Below are 14,456 nucleotides of genomic sequence, written 5' to 3' on the forward strand. Positions count from 1 at the left end.
CGGTGGCCAGGGCGGCGAGCGAGCGGCTGGCGCAGGTGGCCCCGGCGGGCGGGCTCGGGGCGCGGCTGGCCGCGCTGGCCGCCAGGGTGGTGGGAGACCTGGGGGTCGTGAGGAGCCACGTGGCCCCCGCGTACCCCCCCGAGTACGGCGCGCTCGGGGTCTACGCCCGCGGCTACCACCGAGCGCTGGCGCAGCAGCTGCGGGCGCTGGCGCAGAGACCCCTGCCCGTGCCCGAGCTCTACCTGCTGCTCGACTGGCACAGCAACGCCTACCCCAGGTGAGACCCCCGCCCCTGGAACCTGGGGGGACCCTCAGGGACTGCCCAAAACCTTCCCGTTCCCGCCCCAGCACGGAGGGTGTCACCCTGGTACAGAGGGTGTCACCCCTGGGACACCCATGGGACCCCCCAACATCTGTCCCCCGCCGGACACCCCATGTCCCCCATGTCCCCCCGCGCCCCCAGGGTGTCCCCCAGACACCCACTGGGGCTGTCCCTCCCCCCCCCAGGGAAGTTTTGGGGCACCCCGAGGTGGGGGCCCTTCTGCGGGCGCAGGAGCTGGGGCCCCTCCTGCCCCCCGAGACCCAGCGCGACCTCGAGAGCTCCTGCATCGCTGCCGTCAAGGTGGGCACTGGGGACACTGGGGACGCTGGGAGCACGGGGGTGGGGACATTCAGGGTGCTGCGGTGGCACTGGGACTGGCACTGTGGTGGCATCAGGACAGTTGCAGGGCAAGGAGTGGGAGGCGACTCTGTGTCCCACTGTCCCCACACCACTCCTGGTGTCCCCACACCCCATGGTGTCCCCCGCTGTCCCAGGCGAAGGTGGAGGTGGCCGTGGCGCAGGAGCTGCAGCTCAGCGAGGACACATGGCCCGAGGATGTCACCAGCCAGGACATGGAGGAGGGACTGGCCATGCGTGTCACCGGAGTACGGCCACCCCCAGAGCCCGTCCCTGTCCCCCGGGGTGGCTCGTGGGGACCCCACAGTGCCCCAAGGGGCCGGTGGTGGCCGTGCCCCCACACCCATGGTGGCCGTGTCCCCACAGCTGCTGCGGGCACACGTGGACCGAGCCCCCCAGGTGACCCCCGAGTTCGGGCGGGAGATGGCCCACAGCCTGCTGGGCGTGCTGGTGGCCTTCCTGCACAGGTGGGACACACGGGAACACGACAGCAACATGGGGACACCAGGATGTGACGCAGGACGGGGACAGGGAGTGAAGGGACGTGGGGACGCAAGGGGACAGGGGATAGGCAGGGTGGCACAGGGACACAGAGGTGGGCACAGGAGCCACGTCCCCCATGTCCCCTGCGTCCCCTGTCCCCCGGGTGCCACCGCAGTGACCCAGGGGTGTCCCCAGTTTCCAGCGGAAGGTCGAGCGGTTCCTGGAAGCCCCCAGTGAGGTTCCCCCCACCGACAGCGCCCCTGGCCGCGCCATCGCCTTGGCCAACTGCTGCCCCCCCTTCAGGTGAGGCCACCCCGTGTCCCCGTGTCCCCAAGGGTCCCCGTGACACCCTGACATCCCCGCTGTCCCCTCCTGCAGGGCCTTCGCTGAGCGCCTGGCGCAGTTTGGGCACCCTGAGAGCGAGGAGCCGCGGCGCCAGGCCCACGCCGCACTGGACAGGGTCACCCGCATCTGCGGCCACGTCCTCACCCGGCGCCTCTTCGAGGACCTCAAGGTGTCCCCAAGGGGCGGGTGGGGGACACCCATGGGTGCAACGGGGACCTTGGTTGGGTGTTGGATTGGATGACGCCTGTGGGACACAGTGCCCGTTGTTGGGTGTTGGGTTGGGTGACACCTGTGGGACACAGTGCCTGTTGTTGGGCGTTGACTCTCGGTGCCACCACTGGCGGCCGACCCAGGTGCCACCCGTGGGCGGCCGCTCCGGGTGACGTCTCTGCCCGCCACCCCCAGCCCTACTTCGGCAAGCTGATGAAGCGCAAGTGGCTGACGAGCTCAGACGCCTTCGATGCCATCGTGATGCTCATCACCGGCTTCGCGCAGACGCTGCGCCCGCTGCACCCCGAGCCCCACCAGGTGTGCAGGGCCTGGACCGGCCACCACGGGGTTGGGTGACACCCACGGGACACGGTGCCATCGGTCGGGTGTTGGGCTGGGTGATGCCCATCGCTGGGTGTGGCGTTGGGTGACGCCCCCGGGCGCGGTGGCCCCGTGACGCCCGTCGTGCCGCAGGTGCTGGTCAGCGAGCTGCACCGCCGGGTGCTCATCGAGTACGTGCGCCCACTGCTCCAGGGCCGCCTGGTCTGCGCCTCGGCTAAGGCGCGTGCCCGCGTGGCCGCCCGGCTGGGCGACGAGGCCCGGCAGCTCCGCGAGCTCTTCACGCGCCTGGTGAGACCCCTGCGACCCCCGGCTCCCGTTGGGTGCTGGGACAGGTGACACCCACGGGTGCGATGGTCGTGGTGCCATCGTTGGGTGTTGGATTGGGTGACACCCATGGGACGTTGGTGGGGTGTTGGGTGACACCCATGGGACACGGTGCCCATCGCTGGTGTCACCCCCCGCAGGACTCGGCGTCGCCCTGGCTGGACTCGGTGGTGCCGCGGCTGCGGGAGCTGCTGGTGCTGGAGGACACGGCCGCGCTGCAGATGGAGGTCGGCGCCCTGGCCAGGGACTTCCCCGACGTCCGGTGGGTGCGGGGACCCCGCCGGGGTGGCACTGGGGTGACACGGCTGGGTGGGACATCGTGGGAACCTCACTGGGGTGGCACAACCGGAGGTGATACCGTGGGAACCCCAGGGGGGTGACATGGCCGGGTGGGACACCTCGAGGACCCCGCGGGGGTGGCACTGGGGTGACACGGACCGGCGGGACACTTTGCCAGCGGCCGTGATGGCCACGGTGGCCACGGGCAGGATGTGGCGAACCTGCGGGGACCAAGCGGGGTGACCGGACGGGGTGACCGGACGTGGCCTCCGGCCCTTCCCGGCAGCCCCCGCCCCACTCCTCCCGCCGGGAAGCGGCCGCGGCCTCGCGCCAGGTCCCCTCCCCGGTCCCGGCCCCGGCCCCGGTCCCGGTCCCCAGGGGCCGGTGGCACGCGCGGCCACCTGAGGAGGAGGGAGGGGGGGGACACCAGTTAAACTGGGCAGGGGGGAAACTGGGACCGGTTAAGCCGCGGGGCAGGGGTCACCGCGGAGCTGGGTGTGCCCGAAAACCACATCCAGTGGTCCGGGGGGGGTTTTGTGGCCGCTGACCCCCGGTCCCCGCTGTCCCCGCTGTCCCCGCAGGCGCAGGCACGTGGCCGCGCTGCTGGACGCGCGGGGTTTGCGGGCGCAGGGCCCCCGGCGCGAGATCCTGGGGGTGCTGCAGGATCTGGGGGGGTCGGAGGCCGAGCCGGGCCCCCCCCGGCACCGAACGTTCTTCTCGGAGCTGCCGGCGCCGCGCCCCGTGCGCTGCCTCCCGTTCCACCTGCCCCGGCTGCGCCTCCCGCGCCGCAGCCCCGCCAGGCCCCCCCCGTAACCCCCCCGGGACCGCTGGGGACAGCCCGCGTCCCCGCGGGGCTGGGGACACCCCCGAGTCTGGGTCTGTCCCCTACAGTCCCAACCTGGGGTCTGTCCCCGACTCCCGGCGCTGGGGACACCCCAAATCTGGGCGTGTCCCTCCCCCTCCCCCCCCCCCGCAGTGTATAAATGACGCTATAATTAACACCAGAAGCCGTGTCCTCATCCTTGGGGACACGGGGACTTGGGGACAGCAGGGTCCATCCCCTGATGGGATGCGGGGGGAGGAAAGGGCCAGCAGTGCCACGCTGGGAATCCACCACGCGGTGGGAATGAGGGGACACGGTGGGGACAAGGCAACACTGCCGCCCTTCCCGGGGCTGGGGACAGGCTTGGGGACAGCGAGGAGTCTGGTGGGACACCCGGAGGGCACGGCCACCCCCGTGTCCCCACGGGCCTGGGTGGGTCCCCCTCCCCGGGTCAGAAATAGTCGGGATCCGGCCAGGAAGAGGCGACAGCTAAAAATAAGTGACCGCGGCGGGAGCGGGGCCAGGGGTCACCGTGTCACCCCCGGCCCTGGGAAGGGACCGGCGGCGGCGGAAGCGACAGCGCCGGGCGGGGACCGGGGGGGGCCCCGGGAGGGGACACAGGGGGCGCACAGGGGGCACCCCGGCGTTGGGAGGGAGCGCGGGACAGCGTGGGGACACTTGGGGTGTCACCATGTGGGGACGCAGCGCCAGAGACCCGCGGGGTCCGCGGCTGCGGCTCTGGGCATGGCGGGGGACAGGGGGGTGACAGTGGCGTGTCCCCGGTGCCAGCCCCGGTGAATCACCGGGCGCCTGACGTCAAGGCCGGGGGGGGGAGGAAGGAAACCCCCCCCCAAAGGGAGGAGTGCGGGGGTCGGGGGGAGCCCCCAAAGCTTGCACGGCTCCCTCGCAGCGCCCCAGGGACCCCCAAAGTGGGCTGGGACACCCCAAACTGGGAAAGGACTCTCTCAAGACTGGGAAAGGACCCCCCAAACTGGGCAGGGACCTCCCAAACTGGGAGAGAACCCACACCAAACTGGGAGAGGAGCCCCTAAACTAGGAGATGACCCTCCCAAACTGGGAAAGGATTCCCCAAACTGGGCAGGGCCCCCCCAAACTGGGAGATGCCCCCCCAATTTCTCATCCCGGGCTCCCCCTGCCGGTCACCGACGGAGGGGGGCGTGGCTTGTGGGGGCGTGGTGTCTGTCCCGCCCATTTTCCCGTTGATTGACAGGTGGGTGGGGCAACGGGGCGACGCCCCCGCTGTCCCCGTGTCCCCGAGATCGGGTCCCCACGAGCTCCTTGTCCTCATGTGCCCCGTGTCCCCAAACCCCCTCGGTGACCCTTCCCAGTGTCCCTCCTCCCCAGATAAAACCCAGGAGCCGCGGAGCCGCTGGAAGCTGCTTTATTGGCCACATTTGGGGTGGGACGAGCGCGGACGGGGGGCCCGGGGTGGCCCCGGACAGGCACGAACACGGCACAGGGCGACAATAATTATCCTCGTTATAATAATAATAAAAAATTAAACATCTCCCGCGCAACAAAAATAGATTTATATACCGGGGGGGCGGAGCCAAGGCCGGCGAAGCTGAAGGGGACAGGGCAGGGACAGGCGGGGACGGGCGGGACGAGCAGGACGGGCGAGCCCACCTGGAGGTGTCACCTGGAGGAGGGGTGACCCTGGCGGGGGACGGGGACGGCACGCGGGGGTCCCGGAGGTGACAGAGGAGCAGCTCCAAAGAGAAGGAGGTGACCTGGAGGCCCAGGGACCCCCGAGGGGGACATGGGGGTCGTGGAGGTGACAAGAGTGGCACCTCCGAGGGGGGGGAGATGGCCCGTGGAGCCCCTCAGAGCGGGGGTGGGGGACACGGACCTCTCCAGTGGGACAGAAATGACACAGGGACCTTCTCGGGGGCACGGGAACACAGCGATGGCTTCTCCAGAGGGATGGAGATGGCACCGGGACCCTTCAGCAGGGGATTGGGGACACCTCAGGTGTCACAGGTACCACCAGGACCAGGCTGGGGCATCTCCAGAGGGATGGAGATGTGGCAGGAACCCCCTGGGGTTGACAGGGATCGGGGACAGACGCCTCCAAGGTGACAGGGACACCACAGAGACCTTCTCCAGGTGGTGGGAATGGCACGGGGATGTCACCAAAGGGACGGAGACGCTGCCTAAAGTCCCACAGGACGGCGAGGATCGAGGACAGGGACCTCCAAAGGTGACGGAGAGGACAAAAAGATCTTCCCAGGGGAATGGAAATGGGGCAGGGACATCTCCAAAAGGGTGGAGATCCTGGATGAACCCCATGAAATGAGGGAGGGACACCTCTGAGGTGACAGGGACGCCACTAGAGGCTTCTCCGGGCAGTGGGGATGGGGCAGGGACATCTCCAATGGGGTGGAGACGCTGAAATGAGGGACGGACACCTCTGAGGTGACACAGAACCTTCTCCAGGCAGTGAGAAACGGGCAGGGACATCTCCAATGGGGTGGAGATCCTGGAGGAACCCCATGAAATGGGGGATGGACACCTCTGAGGTGACAGGGACACCACGAGAGGCTTCTCCAGGCAGCGGGAATGGTGCAGGGATAGCTCGCGAGGGGACAGAGATCCTGGATGAACCCCCACGAGGTGACGGGGACCGGGAACAGACACCTCCGAACAGCCACGGCAACGCTGGGGCCCCGTCACGGCCACCACCTCCAGGCGCCAAAACTCCAAAAACCCCTCCCAACCTCCCCCCAAAAAAACCCCACCGGAGCCGGAAAAAAACCCAAAAAAGGGGACGGGGTGGGGCGGGCAAAACCCAGCCCCGAGGCGCGGCGGGGGGCAGGGAGGAGGTGCCCGTTTTCGGGGGGCTCGGAGGGGGACCAGGGGAGGGGGACACCCCGTTCACAACGCGAGGAGCGAGGGAGAATTCAAGGAGTCCGAGGACTGGTCGCTGCTGCTGCTCCGCTGGTGCGAGGCTCCACACGTGGCTCCCTCTGGGTGGGTGAACACAAACGCGGGGGTCGCGTTAGGGGGTCCCGCGGGGACCCCGGGCGGGAGGCAGCAGCCGGGGAAGGGACCCTGCGGGCCCTGGAACGGCGCCGGGGGCAGGAAGGCGACGGTCCCCGCCTTGCCCGGGCTGCTCACCTCGGCCGGGCCGGCGCCCACGGCGCCGATGTCCTCGAAGGGGACCTTGCAGGCGGGCGCGTGGGCCACCAGCACGAACTCCAGGCGCTCCTTCTCCTTGCGCAGCTCCGCGATCTCGGACTCCAGCTCCGCCTTCTCCTCCTCCAGCTGGTCCGTCTCCTGAGGGGACAGCGCGGTCAGGGCACGTGGCGTTGTCACCGGCTCGGGACGTCCCTAAGTGTCCCTCTGTGCCCTCGGATGTCCCCAAGCCTGGCGACGGCGTTGTCGCCCTCCAGAGTCCCTGAGTGTCCGTCTGTCCCCTGCTCGCGGAGGTGACGTCCTCCTGCTCCTGCGGCACCCCTGGGTGTCCCCTCTGACGTCCCCAAGCCTGGGGACATCCCACAGGCTCCTCCAGCATTCCTAAGAGTCCGTCCGTCCCCTCCCTTGTCCCCTGTTCCCACGGATGGCATTGTCCTCCTCCTGCAGCATCTTGGAATGTCCGTCTGTCCCCTCTGGTGTCCCCAAGCCTGGGGACGTCCCTGAGTGCCCGCCTGTCCTCCACCATGTCCCCTGTTCCCACGGGTGGCATCGTCTTCCTCCTCCTCCTGCGGCACCCCTGGGTGTCCCCTCTGATGTCCACAAGCCTGGGGACATCCTGCAGACTCTCCCAGTGTCCATCTGTCCCCTCCCTTGTCCCCTGTTTCCCACGGACGGTATCCTGCTCCTCCTGCAGTGTCATCTGTCCCCTCTGATGTCCCCAAGCCTGGGGACAGTGCTGTCCTGTGGGTGTCCATCTGTCCCCCTCCCACGTCTCCAGCTCTCAGGGGTGGCACCGTCCCTCTCTGTCACCGCTGGCCATCAGTCTGTCCCCTCTGGTGTCCCCAGCTCCCGGGGACAACCTCCGTTCTCTGCGGTGCCACCACCCCTGGGAACATTGCCACCTCCTTCCAACGGCCCTGAGGGCAAACCCGCCTGTCCCCTCTGATGTCCCCAGGGGTGTCACTGTCCCCTTGCACAGTCCTGGGGACACCACTGTGTCCAGCTCTGAGAGCAACAGCACCATCATCATCCTCCTCCTCACCAGCGGCCGTGGGGACACCACTGTCCCCACCTGATGTCCCCAACTCCCTTCGAGTTGTGTCTGAGGTGTCCCCAGCTCCAAAGGCATCACCACGACGGGGACACTCCTGTCCCCAACTCCCTCCGGGGACGCCTCCACTTCACGTCGCCCCATCCCCCGCCACGCCCCGGCTGTTGGGGACGATGCCACCCCCGCGGTGTCCCCGTGTCCCCGCACTCACCGCCTGCAGCCGGTCCGTCAGCTCCCGGCGCCGGTTGCGACATTTGGCAGCCGCCAGTTTGTTCCTCTCCCGCCGCACGCGGCGCTTCTCTTCCTCCTCCGGCGTCAGCTGCCACACGGACGGGACTGTCACCCGCTGTCACCCGCATCCCCAAAATCCCGCCGTGTCCCCGAAATCCCGCTGTCTGTGTCCCCGAAATCCCGCTGTCTGTGTCCCCGAAATCCTATCGCGCTCCTCGGCATAGGTGAGGATGGGCGTGATGTCACCAAGTGTGGTGTCCCCAGGGTGCCACCGCCTGGGGTGTCCCTCAATCTGCCACCACTCACGGTGTCCCCAAGGTGCCGCCACCTGGGATGGCCCTCAAGCTCCTGCCACTCACAGTGTCCCCAAGCTGCCACCGCCCAGGATGTCCCTCAACCTCCTGCCACTTACGACACCCCCAAACCTCCCGCACATCCCCGAGTCCCTCCCACGTCCCCAAAGTGCCACCACCCCCGCTGTCCCCTCTCACCGTCTCCTCGCGGCTGCGCCGGGGCCGCGCGCGGGGGGCGCGGGCGGGGGCCGGGGCCGGGGGTCCCGCGAAGGCGCCCAGGCCGGGGGTCGAGTAACTGGGCCCGGGGAGGTCGTAGGGGTCGAGGGGGGGCGGCTGCGCCATGGGGGCCCCCGGGGCCACCGAGGAGATGAGCGTGGGCTGCACCAGCCACTGCAGGTCCTGGCTGGTGGTGATGGCCGTCACCGTGGGCACGAAGGAGCCGGGCATGTCCCCCAGGGCGCTGCACTCCTGCGGGGGACACTGGTCAGCGTGGCTGGGGACAGCGGGGGACACCGCGGGGGTGCCCCCCCACCGCGCGGGACCGGGGTGTGACAGCCGCGGGTGACACCGGTGTGTTCCCGCAAACGCACAGGGGACGGGCCCCCGGTGGCGTTGTCACCCCCCTGCCGTGGCCAGGGTGTCATCCTTGTCATCTCCTGCGGGGTGCCTTGGTTTGGGGACAGCGCTGTCCCCAGCTGGTGGCACTGGGGCGAGGGTGTGCCCGTGCCTGAGATGTCCCCAGCTCATCACCATCATCATCCTCCTCCCCGTGCAAGGGGTGTCTGGCACCCACGAGTGACACCCTCGCGTCCCTGTCACCCCAATCTGAGGGTCCCTGCCAAAGACCCCCAAATCCATCTCGGGGGGGCGGGGGAGGGGTCGCAGCCCCCCCCAAAGTCCGCTCCCCCCCAAATCCGCGGGCGTGGGAAGCACTCGCGCCCCACACCGAGCCCTCCCTGCTTGGGGGGGACACCGCGGGGACACTGCGACCCTCTGGGGACACCGCCGAGCTCCCCCGTTCCCGGAGTCGCCACAGCGATCGCGCCCCGGGGGCGTGGCCAAAGCAGAGGAGGGGGCGTGGCCATGCAAAGAGAGGGCGTGGCCGTCCTTCAGCGCTGGCCGCGAGCGGGGCGCGGCTTCGCGCGCGGTGGGCGTGGCCACGGCGGCCGAGGGGGCGTGTCCCTCCTCCCGTCTCCCCTGGCAACCGCGAGGGGGGCGCCCAAAAATAACCCGCGCGCTTTGCGTGCGTGCCGCGTCATCGGCGGCGGCGTCACTGCGCGCGCTTACGCACGGCCCCGCCCCCTTGCGCGCCCCCCCCGCGCGCCCCCGCCCCTCCCCGGTGCTCTCACCTGAGCGGCCGCGGCGGCCGCGGGGCTCCCGAAGGAGTCGAGCGGCGACAGGTACTGGGACTCGGCCGAGGGCGACGAGCTGCAGCGCGACCCCGAGTCGTAGTCCCCGGGGAAGCCCTGGAACATGGCCCCGGGGGCGCGGGGGCCGCCCCGCCGCGACAAGGCTGCGGGTCACGCCGCTACCGGCATCACGGGGACCTCCGGAGGGGTTGCGGGCTCCGGGGGGATAAGCGCGTGGAAGCCCGGAGGGGCTCGCAGGGAGTTTTGTCGCAAGCCCCGGTTCGGTGCGATGAGCCCCGGGTGTCCGGTCAGGCTCCGGGTCGCCGGTCCGAGCGAGTGTTCGCAGCTAGAAGCGCCGGTATGTCCGTGCCAGGCTCCGGTTCGCCGGTGCAACGTCCCGGGGAGCCGCTGTAAGCTCCGGTAAATCCGTGCCAAGCTCCGGTGCGCCTCTACGAGCCTCGGCTGGCCGGTACCAAACGCCGCTGTGTCCGTCTCAGGCTCCGGCTCTCCGCTATAAGCTCCGGTACATCCGTGCCAGGCTCCGGTCCGCCGCTCCAAAACCCCGCTGCGCCCCTACACACCCCGCTCCATCCGCCCCAGGCTCCGGTTGCTCGGTACAAAGTCCCGCCGCGCCCGTCCCGGGCTCCAAAGTTGGCCGGTACACAGCCCCCGGTGCGCCCGCGCCAGGCTCCGGTTCGCCGCTACGAGCCCCGGTACATCCGTCCCAAGCTCCGGTTCCCAGACACAAAGTTCCGCTCGGCCGCTGCAAGCTCCGGTAAATCCCTTCCCAGGCTCCGGCACGTCCGCTCCGAGCCCCGGTGACGCTCCCGCCGCTCCCCCGGTCTCCGGTTTTATGAATGAACTGCTCACGGCAGCCCCGCCGCTTTATACGGCGGGGCTCCGCCCCCCTTCGCTGACGTCACGGCAGCCGCCGGCGCTGCTCTGGGACCCCCGGGACCCCCCCGAGACCCCCCGGACCCCGCAGCCGCCGTGGCCGCTGTCGCCGCTGCCGTTTGAGGCTCCGGGAGCCGCCGCCGCCGTTAAGAGGCCCCTGGGCGGGCTGGGAGCGGGGGGGATCCCTGTCCCCGCCCCCCGGAGTTCCTGTGACGCAATTAGCCATATATGGGCTTGTCTGGAGTGTTTGTTTGGTATCCTAGCAATGACGTCACAGGGATTCCCTCCGCCGCCGCCGCCGCCGCCGCCCGGGCGCGTATTAATAGAAACGGGACCGACCGCGGTTCTAGAAACGGCCTGAACCCTCCGGGCCGCCGGCTCCGGGCCCCGGCACCTCCCCCGCGAGTCCCCCGAGACCCTCGGGACCCCCCCCGCCCCCGGGAAACCCCCGGGGCCCCCCCGGGTACCCGGGGGGCCCCACCCCCCCCCCCCCCCCGGTGCATCTCCTGACGCTCCCGGGACCCCCGGTGACCTCCCGGGACCCCCGCGACCCCTGCCGGGATCTCTCCCGCGATTCCCCCGGTAATCTCCCGGCTTCCCCCATCGTGACCCCGGGGATCCCCTGGTGTCCTCCAGGACCCCCGAGACCTCCGGGAATCCCCCCCAGAGCATCTCCCGGGATTCTCGGGATCGCCCGGTAACCCCCCGGAACTCTCGGGAGACCCCCGGAATCGCTCCCGGTACCTCCGTGAGCCTTCGGAACCTCTCCCGGGACCCTCGGGACATCCTGGTAACCACTCGGGACCCCCACCAGGACCGTCCCGGGGTGGAGCAGTCCCCGTACGGGGATCCCCCGTACCGGAACGATGGGACCTTTCCCCCGGGGTGTTGCCGGGACTGAACTTCAGCGCCCCGGGGGTTATCGGGACCGGGGCAGAGCGACCCCCATCCCCCGCACCTCCGGGGGCCACCGGGACCGGGCTGAGGAGCTCCGGGGATCCCGGTACTGAGGGGTGAGGGTGTCCCCGTGGCGGGTGCTGACACACCGGGGTTGGGGTGTCCCGGTACCGGAGTGCAGGGACCACCGGCCCCATCCCCGCACTCCCTGGGGAGCCCGGGACGGGGTCCCGGAAGGTCCCGGTCCCTCTCCAGCGCCGGGACTGACACCGGGGGCTGATGTCACCGGCGGGAACCGGCGCTGAGTCACGGCGGGGCCGCGGGGACCGGAGGGGGGGGCGGTTCCCACGCCCTTTGGTTCGTTCATTCATTCATTCATTCATTCACGCAGGCCCCGCCCCCTCCGGTGTCCCCGTCCCGTGTCCCCGGTGGCAGCAGTCCCGGGAGTCCCGTCCGGGCTGTCCTGGGGGTCCCGATCTCAGTCCTCGGTCCCGTTGTCCCGTTCCGGCTCCCTACGGTGCCCCTGAGTCCCGTCCGGGCTGTCCCGGGGCTCCCGTTCCCGGTGTCCCGGGGCTCCCGGCCAGGCTCTCAGGAGGTTTCGGGGTGCCGTTCCCACTGTCCCCGTTTCCGGGGGTCCCGGACGAGCTCTCCCTTGTGTCCCTGTCTCGGGGGTCCCGTTCCCACTGTCCCGGGGGTCCCGGCCGGGCTCTCGGGGGCTTCCCAGCGCCGTTCCCAGGGTCCCCGTCTCGGGGCTGCCGGGAGGTCTCTGAGCCAGGACCCCCGTTCCCGGTGTTCCAGGGGTTCCTGTCCCGTTCCCGAGAGTCCCGGCCGGGTCTCGGGGTGTTCCCCGCCCCGTTCCCGGGGTCCCGGGGGGTCTCGGGGGCTTCCCAGCCCCGGTCCCGGGGTCCCGGGGGTCCCGGCGGGGCTCTCGGGGGGGTTCTCCACCCCGTTCGCGGTGTTCCCGGGGCTCTCGGGGGGTTCCCCGCCCCGTTCGCGGTGTCCCCGTCCCGTCCCGGTAAACACTGCGCGGGTCGCCCCGGTTACGGCGTTCCCTGGCAGTGACGTCACCACGTCCGGCGTCCCGTGTTTACGTCGCGCGGCAACGGCCGTGGCCATAGCAACGGGGTGGGGCCGGGGCGGGGCCACGGCAAAGAGGGACGGGAGGGGGCGGGGCCAAGATCGAGGGGGCGGGGCTTGTGCCTCCAGGTTCCCGCGCGTTTCGCGGGGCGGGGGGGACACGAGGGGACATCGGGGGACACTGAGGGACATGGGAGGACACGGGGGGCATTGTAGGACACGGGGGACACACGGGGACTCGGCGAATCGCAGGGACAGAGGGACATGGAGGAACACTGGGGGACACGGGGGACACGAGAGGACGTGGGGGGACACGCGGCGACAGTGGGGGGCACACAGGGCGGTGGGAGCGAACACGAGGTGGCCCCAGCACAGCCCACCCCAGCAGCGGGCGGGGGAGGGGTCAGACACACGTCAGAGGGTCCCCACAGCACCCCATGACACCCTGTCCCCCTCATGTTCCCCCCCCGCCTCCCCCCCCGGGTCCCCTCGCCACCAAACCCGGCTGTCACAAGAGTTTTTATTAAAGTGTGACCCCCCCCGCGCGGGGGGGGGGAAGGACACGGAGGGGGGGACGACACGTGCCCCCCATGTGGGGGGAGGGGTGTGGGGATCCCCCCGGCCACGCCCCCCCCCTCGCTGTCACCTCGGGAAGGGGGACAGGGAGGGACAGGGGTGTCACTGCGGCTTCACTTTGGCACTTGGGAGCTTGGCCAGGACCCTGCGGGGACAGGGGGGGTCAGGGGGGGCCAGGGCTCCCCGAGACCCCCCCCCCAGGGGACACAGAGGGGAGGGGGACACAGGAACACAGGGACACTGACCTGGCTCGCAGGTGGCTCAGGTGGCTCCTCACCAGACTCATGTACTGGTCAATCTGGGCCTGGGGACATCGGGGACACGGGGGGCAGTTGGGGACATCGAGGACACAGGGGGCAACTGGGGACATGGGGGATGGGGGGGAAATTGGGGACAAAGCAGGAGGGCTGAGGGGACACACACAACCCTCGCCACCCCCCACAATGTCCCCACGTGTCCTTGCTGTCCCCGTACCTGGTGGCGCCGGTAGAGCACGGGGAAGGTGAATGCGCAGATGACACCTGGCCAGGGAGCACTGTGTCACCTCGGGTCCCCACTCTGTCCCCACCCCCCTGTCCCCTGAGCCCCCCAGCCTCCGCCCCCTTACCCCCCTGTCCCCAGGCTGTCCCCGTGTCCGCAGCCTCTATCCCTGTCCCACATCCCTTGTCCCCCATCCCGTGTCCTGTATCCCCATCCCGTGTCCCCATCCCATGTCCCATGTCCCTGTCCCCCATCCCCATCCCATATCCCCGTGTCCCCATCTCCATCCTCATTTCTATGTCCCCATGTCCCCATCCCCATCTCCATGTCCCTGTGTCCTGTGTTGTTGTCCCCACCCCACATCCCCAATGCCATGTCCCACGTCCCGCTGCGGTGTCCCCGTGTCCCATCCAATGTCCCCATCCAATGTTCCCATCCCCATGTCCCCGTGGTGTCCCCACGGTGTCCCCGCTCCGTACCCGCTCCCAGCAGCGTCAGCCCGTTGCACACGGCCCCCACGTAGGTCAGCAGGTAGAACAGGAAGGCGAACTGCGGGTGGCACTGGCACCGTCACCGTCACCCCGCCCTTGGGCCCCCGTGCCACCCACCCCCCCCGTGTCCCCCACGCCCCCTGTGTCCCCCATGCCCCCATGTGTCCCCAATGTCTCCAATACCCCCTGTGTCCCCAACGCTGTCAATGTCCCCTGTGTCCCACACCTCCCCATGCCCCCTGTGTCCCCCTGTGCCCCCAGTGTCACCTTGAGGGACTCGGGGACGCTGTGGACGAGGAAGAGGCGGGTGAGGGTGCGGGTGGCTGTCACCACGTGTCGCGCCAGGTACCGCGCCCAGCGCTGCTGCTGCTCTGGGGACAGCACCCCGGGGACCTCCGGCTGCGCCCTGGGGACAGGGACAGGGTCAGTGGACAGGGACAGCACCCCGGGGACCTCCGGCTGCGCCCTGGGGACAG

General features: G+C 70.0%; 3 protein-coding genes across 10 annotated transcripts in view; 1 reads left to right on the top strand and 2 right to left on the bottom strand.

Annotated features, from left to right (window-relative positions):
• Positions 1-8: 8 nt before the first annotated feature.
• Positions 9-3,669, top strand: EXOC3L2 (exocyst complex component 3 like 2; the record flags this gene model as incomplete). The annotated part of the gene is made up of 10 exons (XM_042019935.1): positions 9-277; positions 508-622; positions 817-927; positions 1,046-1,146; positions 1,358-1,465; positions 1,541-1,676; positions 1,913-2,035; positions 2,192-2,347; positions 2,524-2,645; positions 3,244-3,669. Coding segments are annotated over 10 exons (1,473 nt in total), but the record flags the coding sequence as incomplete, so codon positions are not given.
• Positions 3,670-4,871: 1,202 nt separating this feature from the next.
• Positions 4,872-10,550, bottom strand: FOSB (FosB proto-oncogene, AP-1 transcription factor subunit). Of its 3 annotated transcripts, none has more exons than XM_042019927.1 (5): positions 9,566-10,550; positions 8,415-8,684; positions 7,904-8,011; positions 6,624-6,782; positions 4,872-6,472 (listed from the first exon to the last, which is right to left on the bottom strand). In XM_042019927.1, exons 1-5 carry the CDS (start codon positions 9,689-9,691, stop codon positions 6,407-6,409), a joined length of 729 nt encoding a protein of 242 aa, XP_041875861.1. In that variant the 5' UTR covers positions 9,692-10,550; the 3' UTR covers positions 4,872-6,406. The 3 variants fall into 3 exon arrangements, 2 of the variants coding, with proteins under 2 accessions (XP_041875861.1, XP_041875860.1); XR_006014716.1 differs by having other exon boundaries at positions 5,131-5,145; positions 5,237-6,782; XM_042019926.1 differs by having other exon boundaries at positions 4,872-6,782.
• A 2,389-nt stretch (positions 10,551-12,939) lies between these two features.
• Positions 12,940-14,456, bottom strand: part of LOC121660546 (reticulon-2-like) — a 2,828-nt gene continuing 1,311 nt past the window's right edge. For 2 of the 6 annotated variants that reach the window (XM_042019928.1, XM_042019934.1), the window contains exons 3-7: positions 14,248-14,446; positions 13,969-14,038; positions 13,484-13,530; positions 13,255-13,313; positions 12,940-13,154 (exon numbers count right to left, since the gene is read on the bottom strand). In XM_042019928.1, the coding sequence (XP_041875862.1) occupies positions 13,112-13,154; positions 13,255-13,313; positions 13,484-13,530; positions 13,969-14,038; positions 14,248-14,446 (418 nt within the window). In that variant the 3' untranslated portion in view covers positions 12,940-13,111. Of the gene's footprint in view, positions 13,155-13,254; positions 13,370-13,483; positions 13,531-13,968; positions 14,039-14,247; positions 14,447-14,456 lie in introns of all 6 variants that reach the window. The other 4 variants (XM_042019931.1, XM_042019930.1, XM_042019933.1 and 1 more) reach the window with 4 other exon arrangements.

This window comes from Corvus kubaryi, unplaced genomic scaffold (genome assembly GCF_017639235.1).
Source record: "Corvus kubaryi isolate FWS band 111438036 unplaced genomic scaffold, C.kubaryi_AGA036_p1.0 36492, whole genome shotgun sequence".
NCBI lineage: Eukaryota > Metazoa > Chordata > Aves > Passeriformes > Corvidae > Corvus > Corvus kubaryi.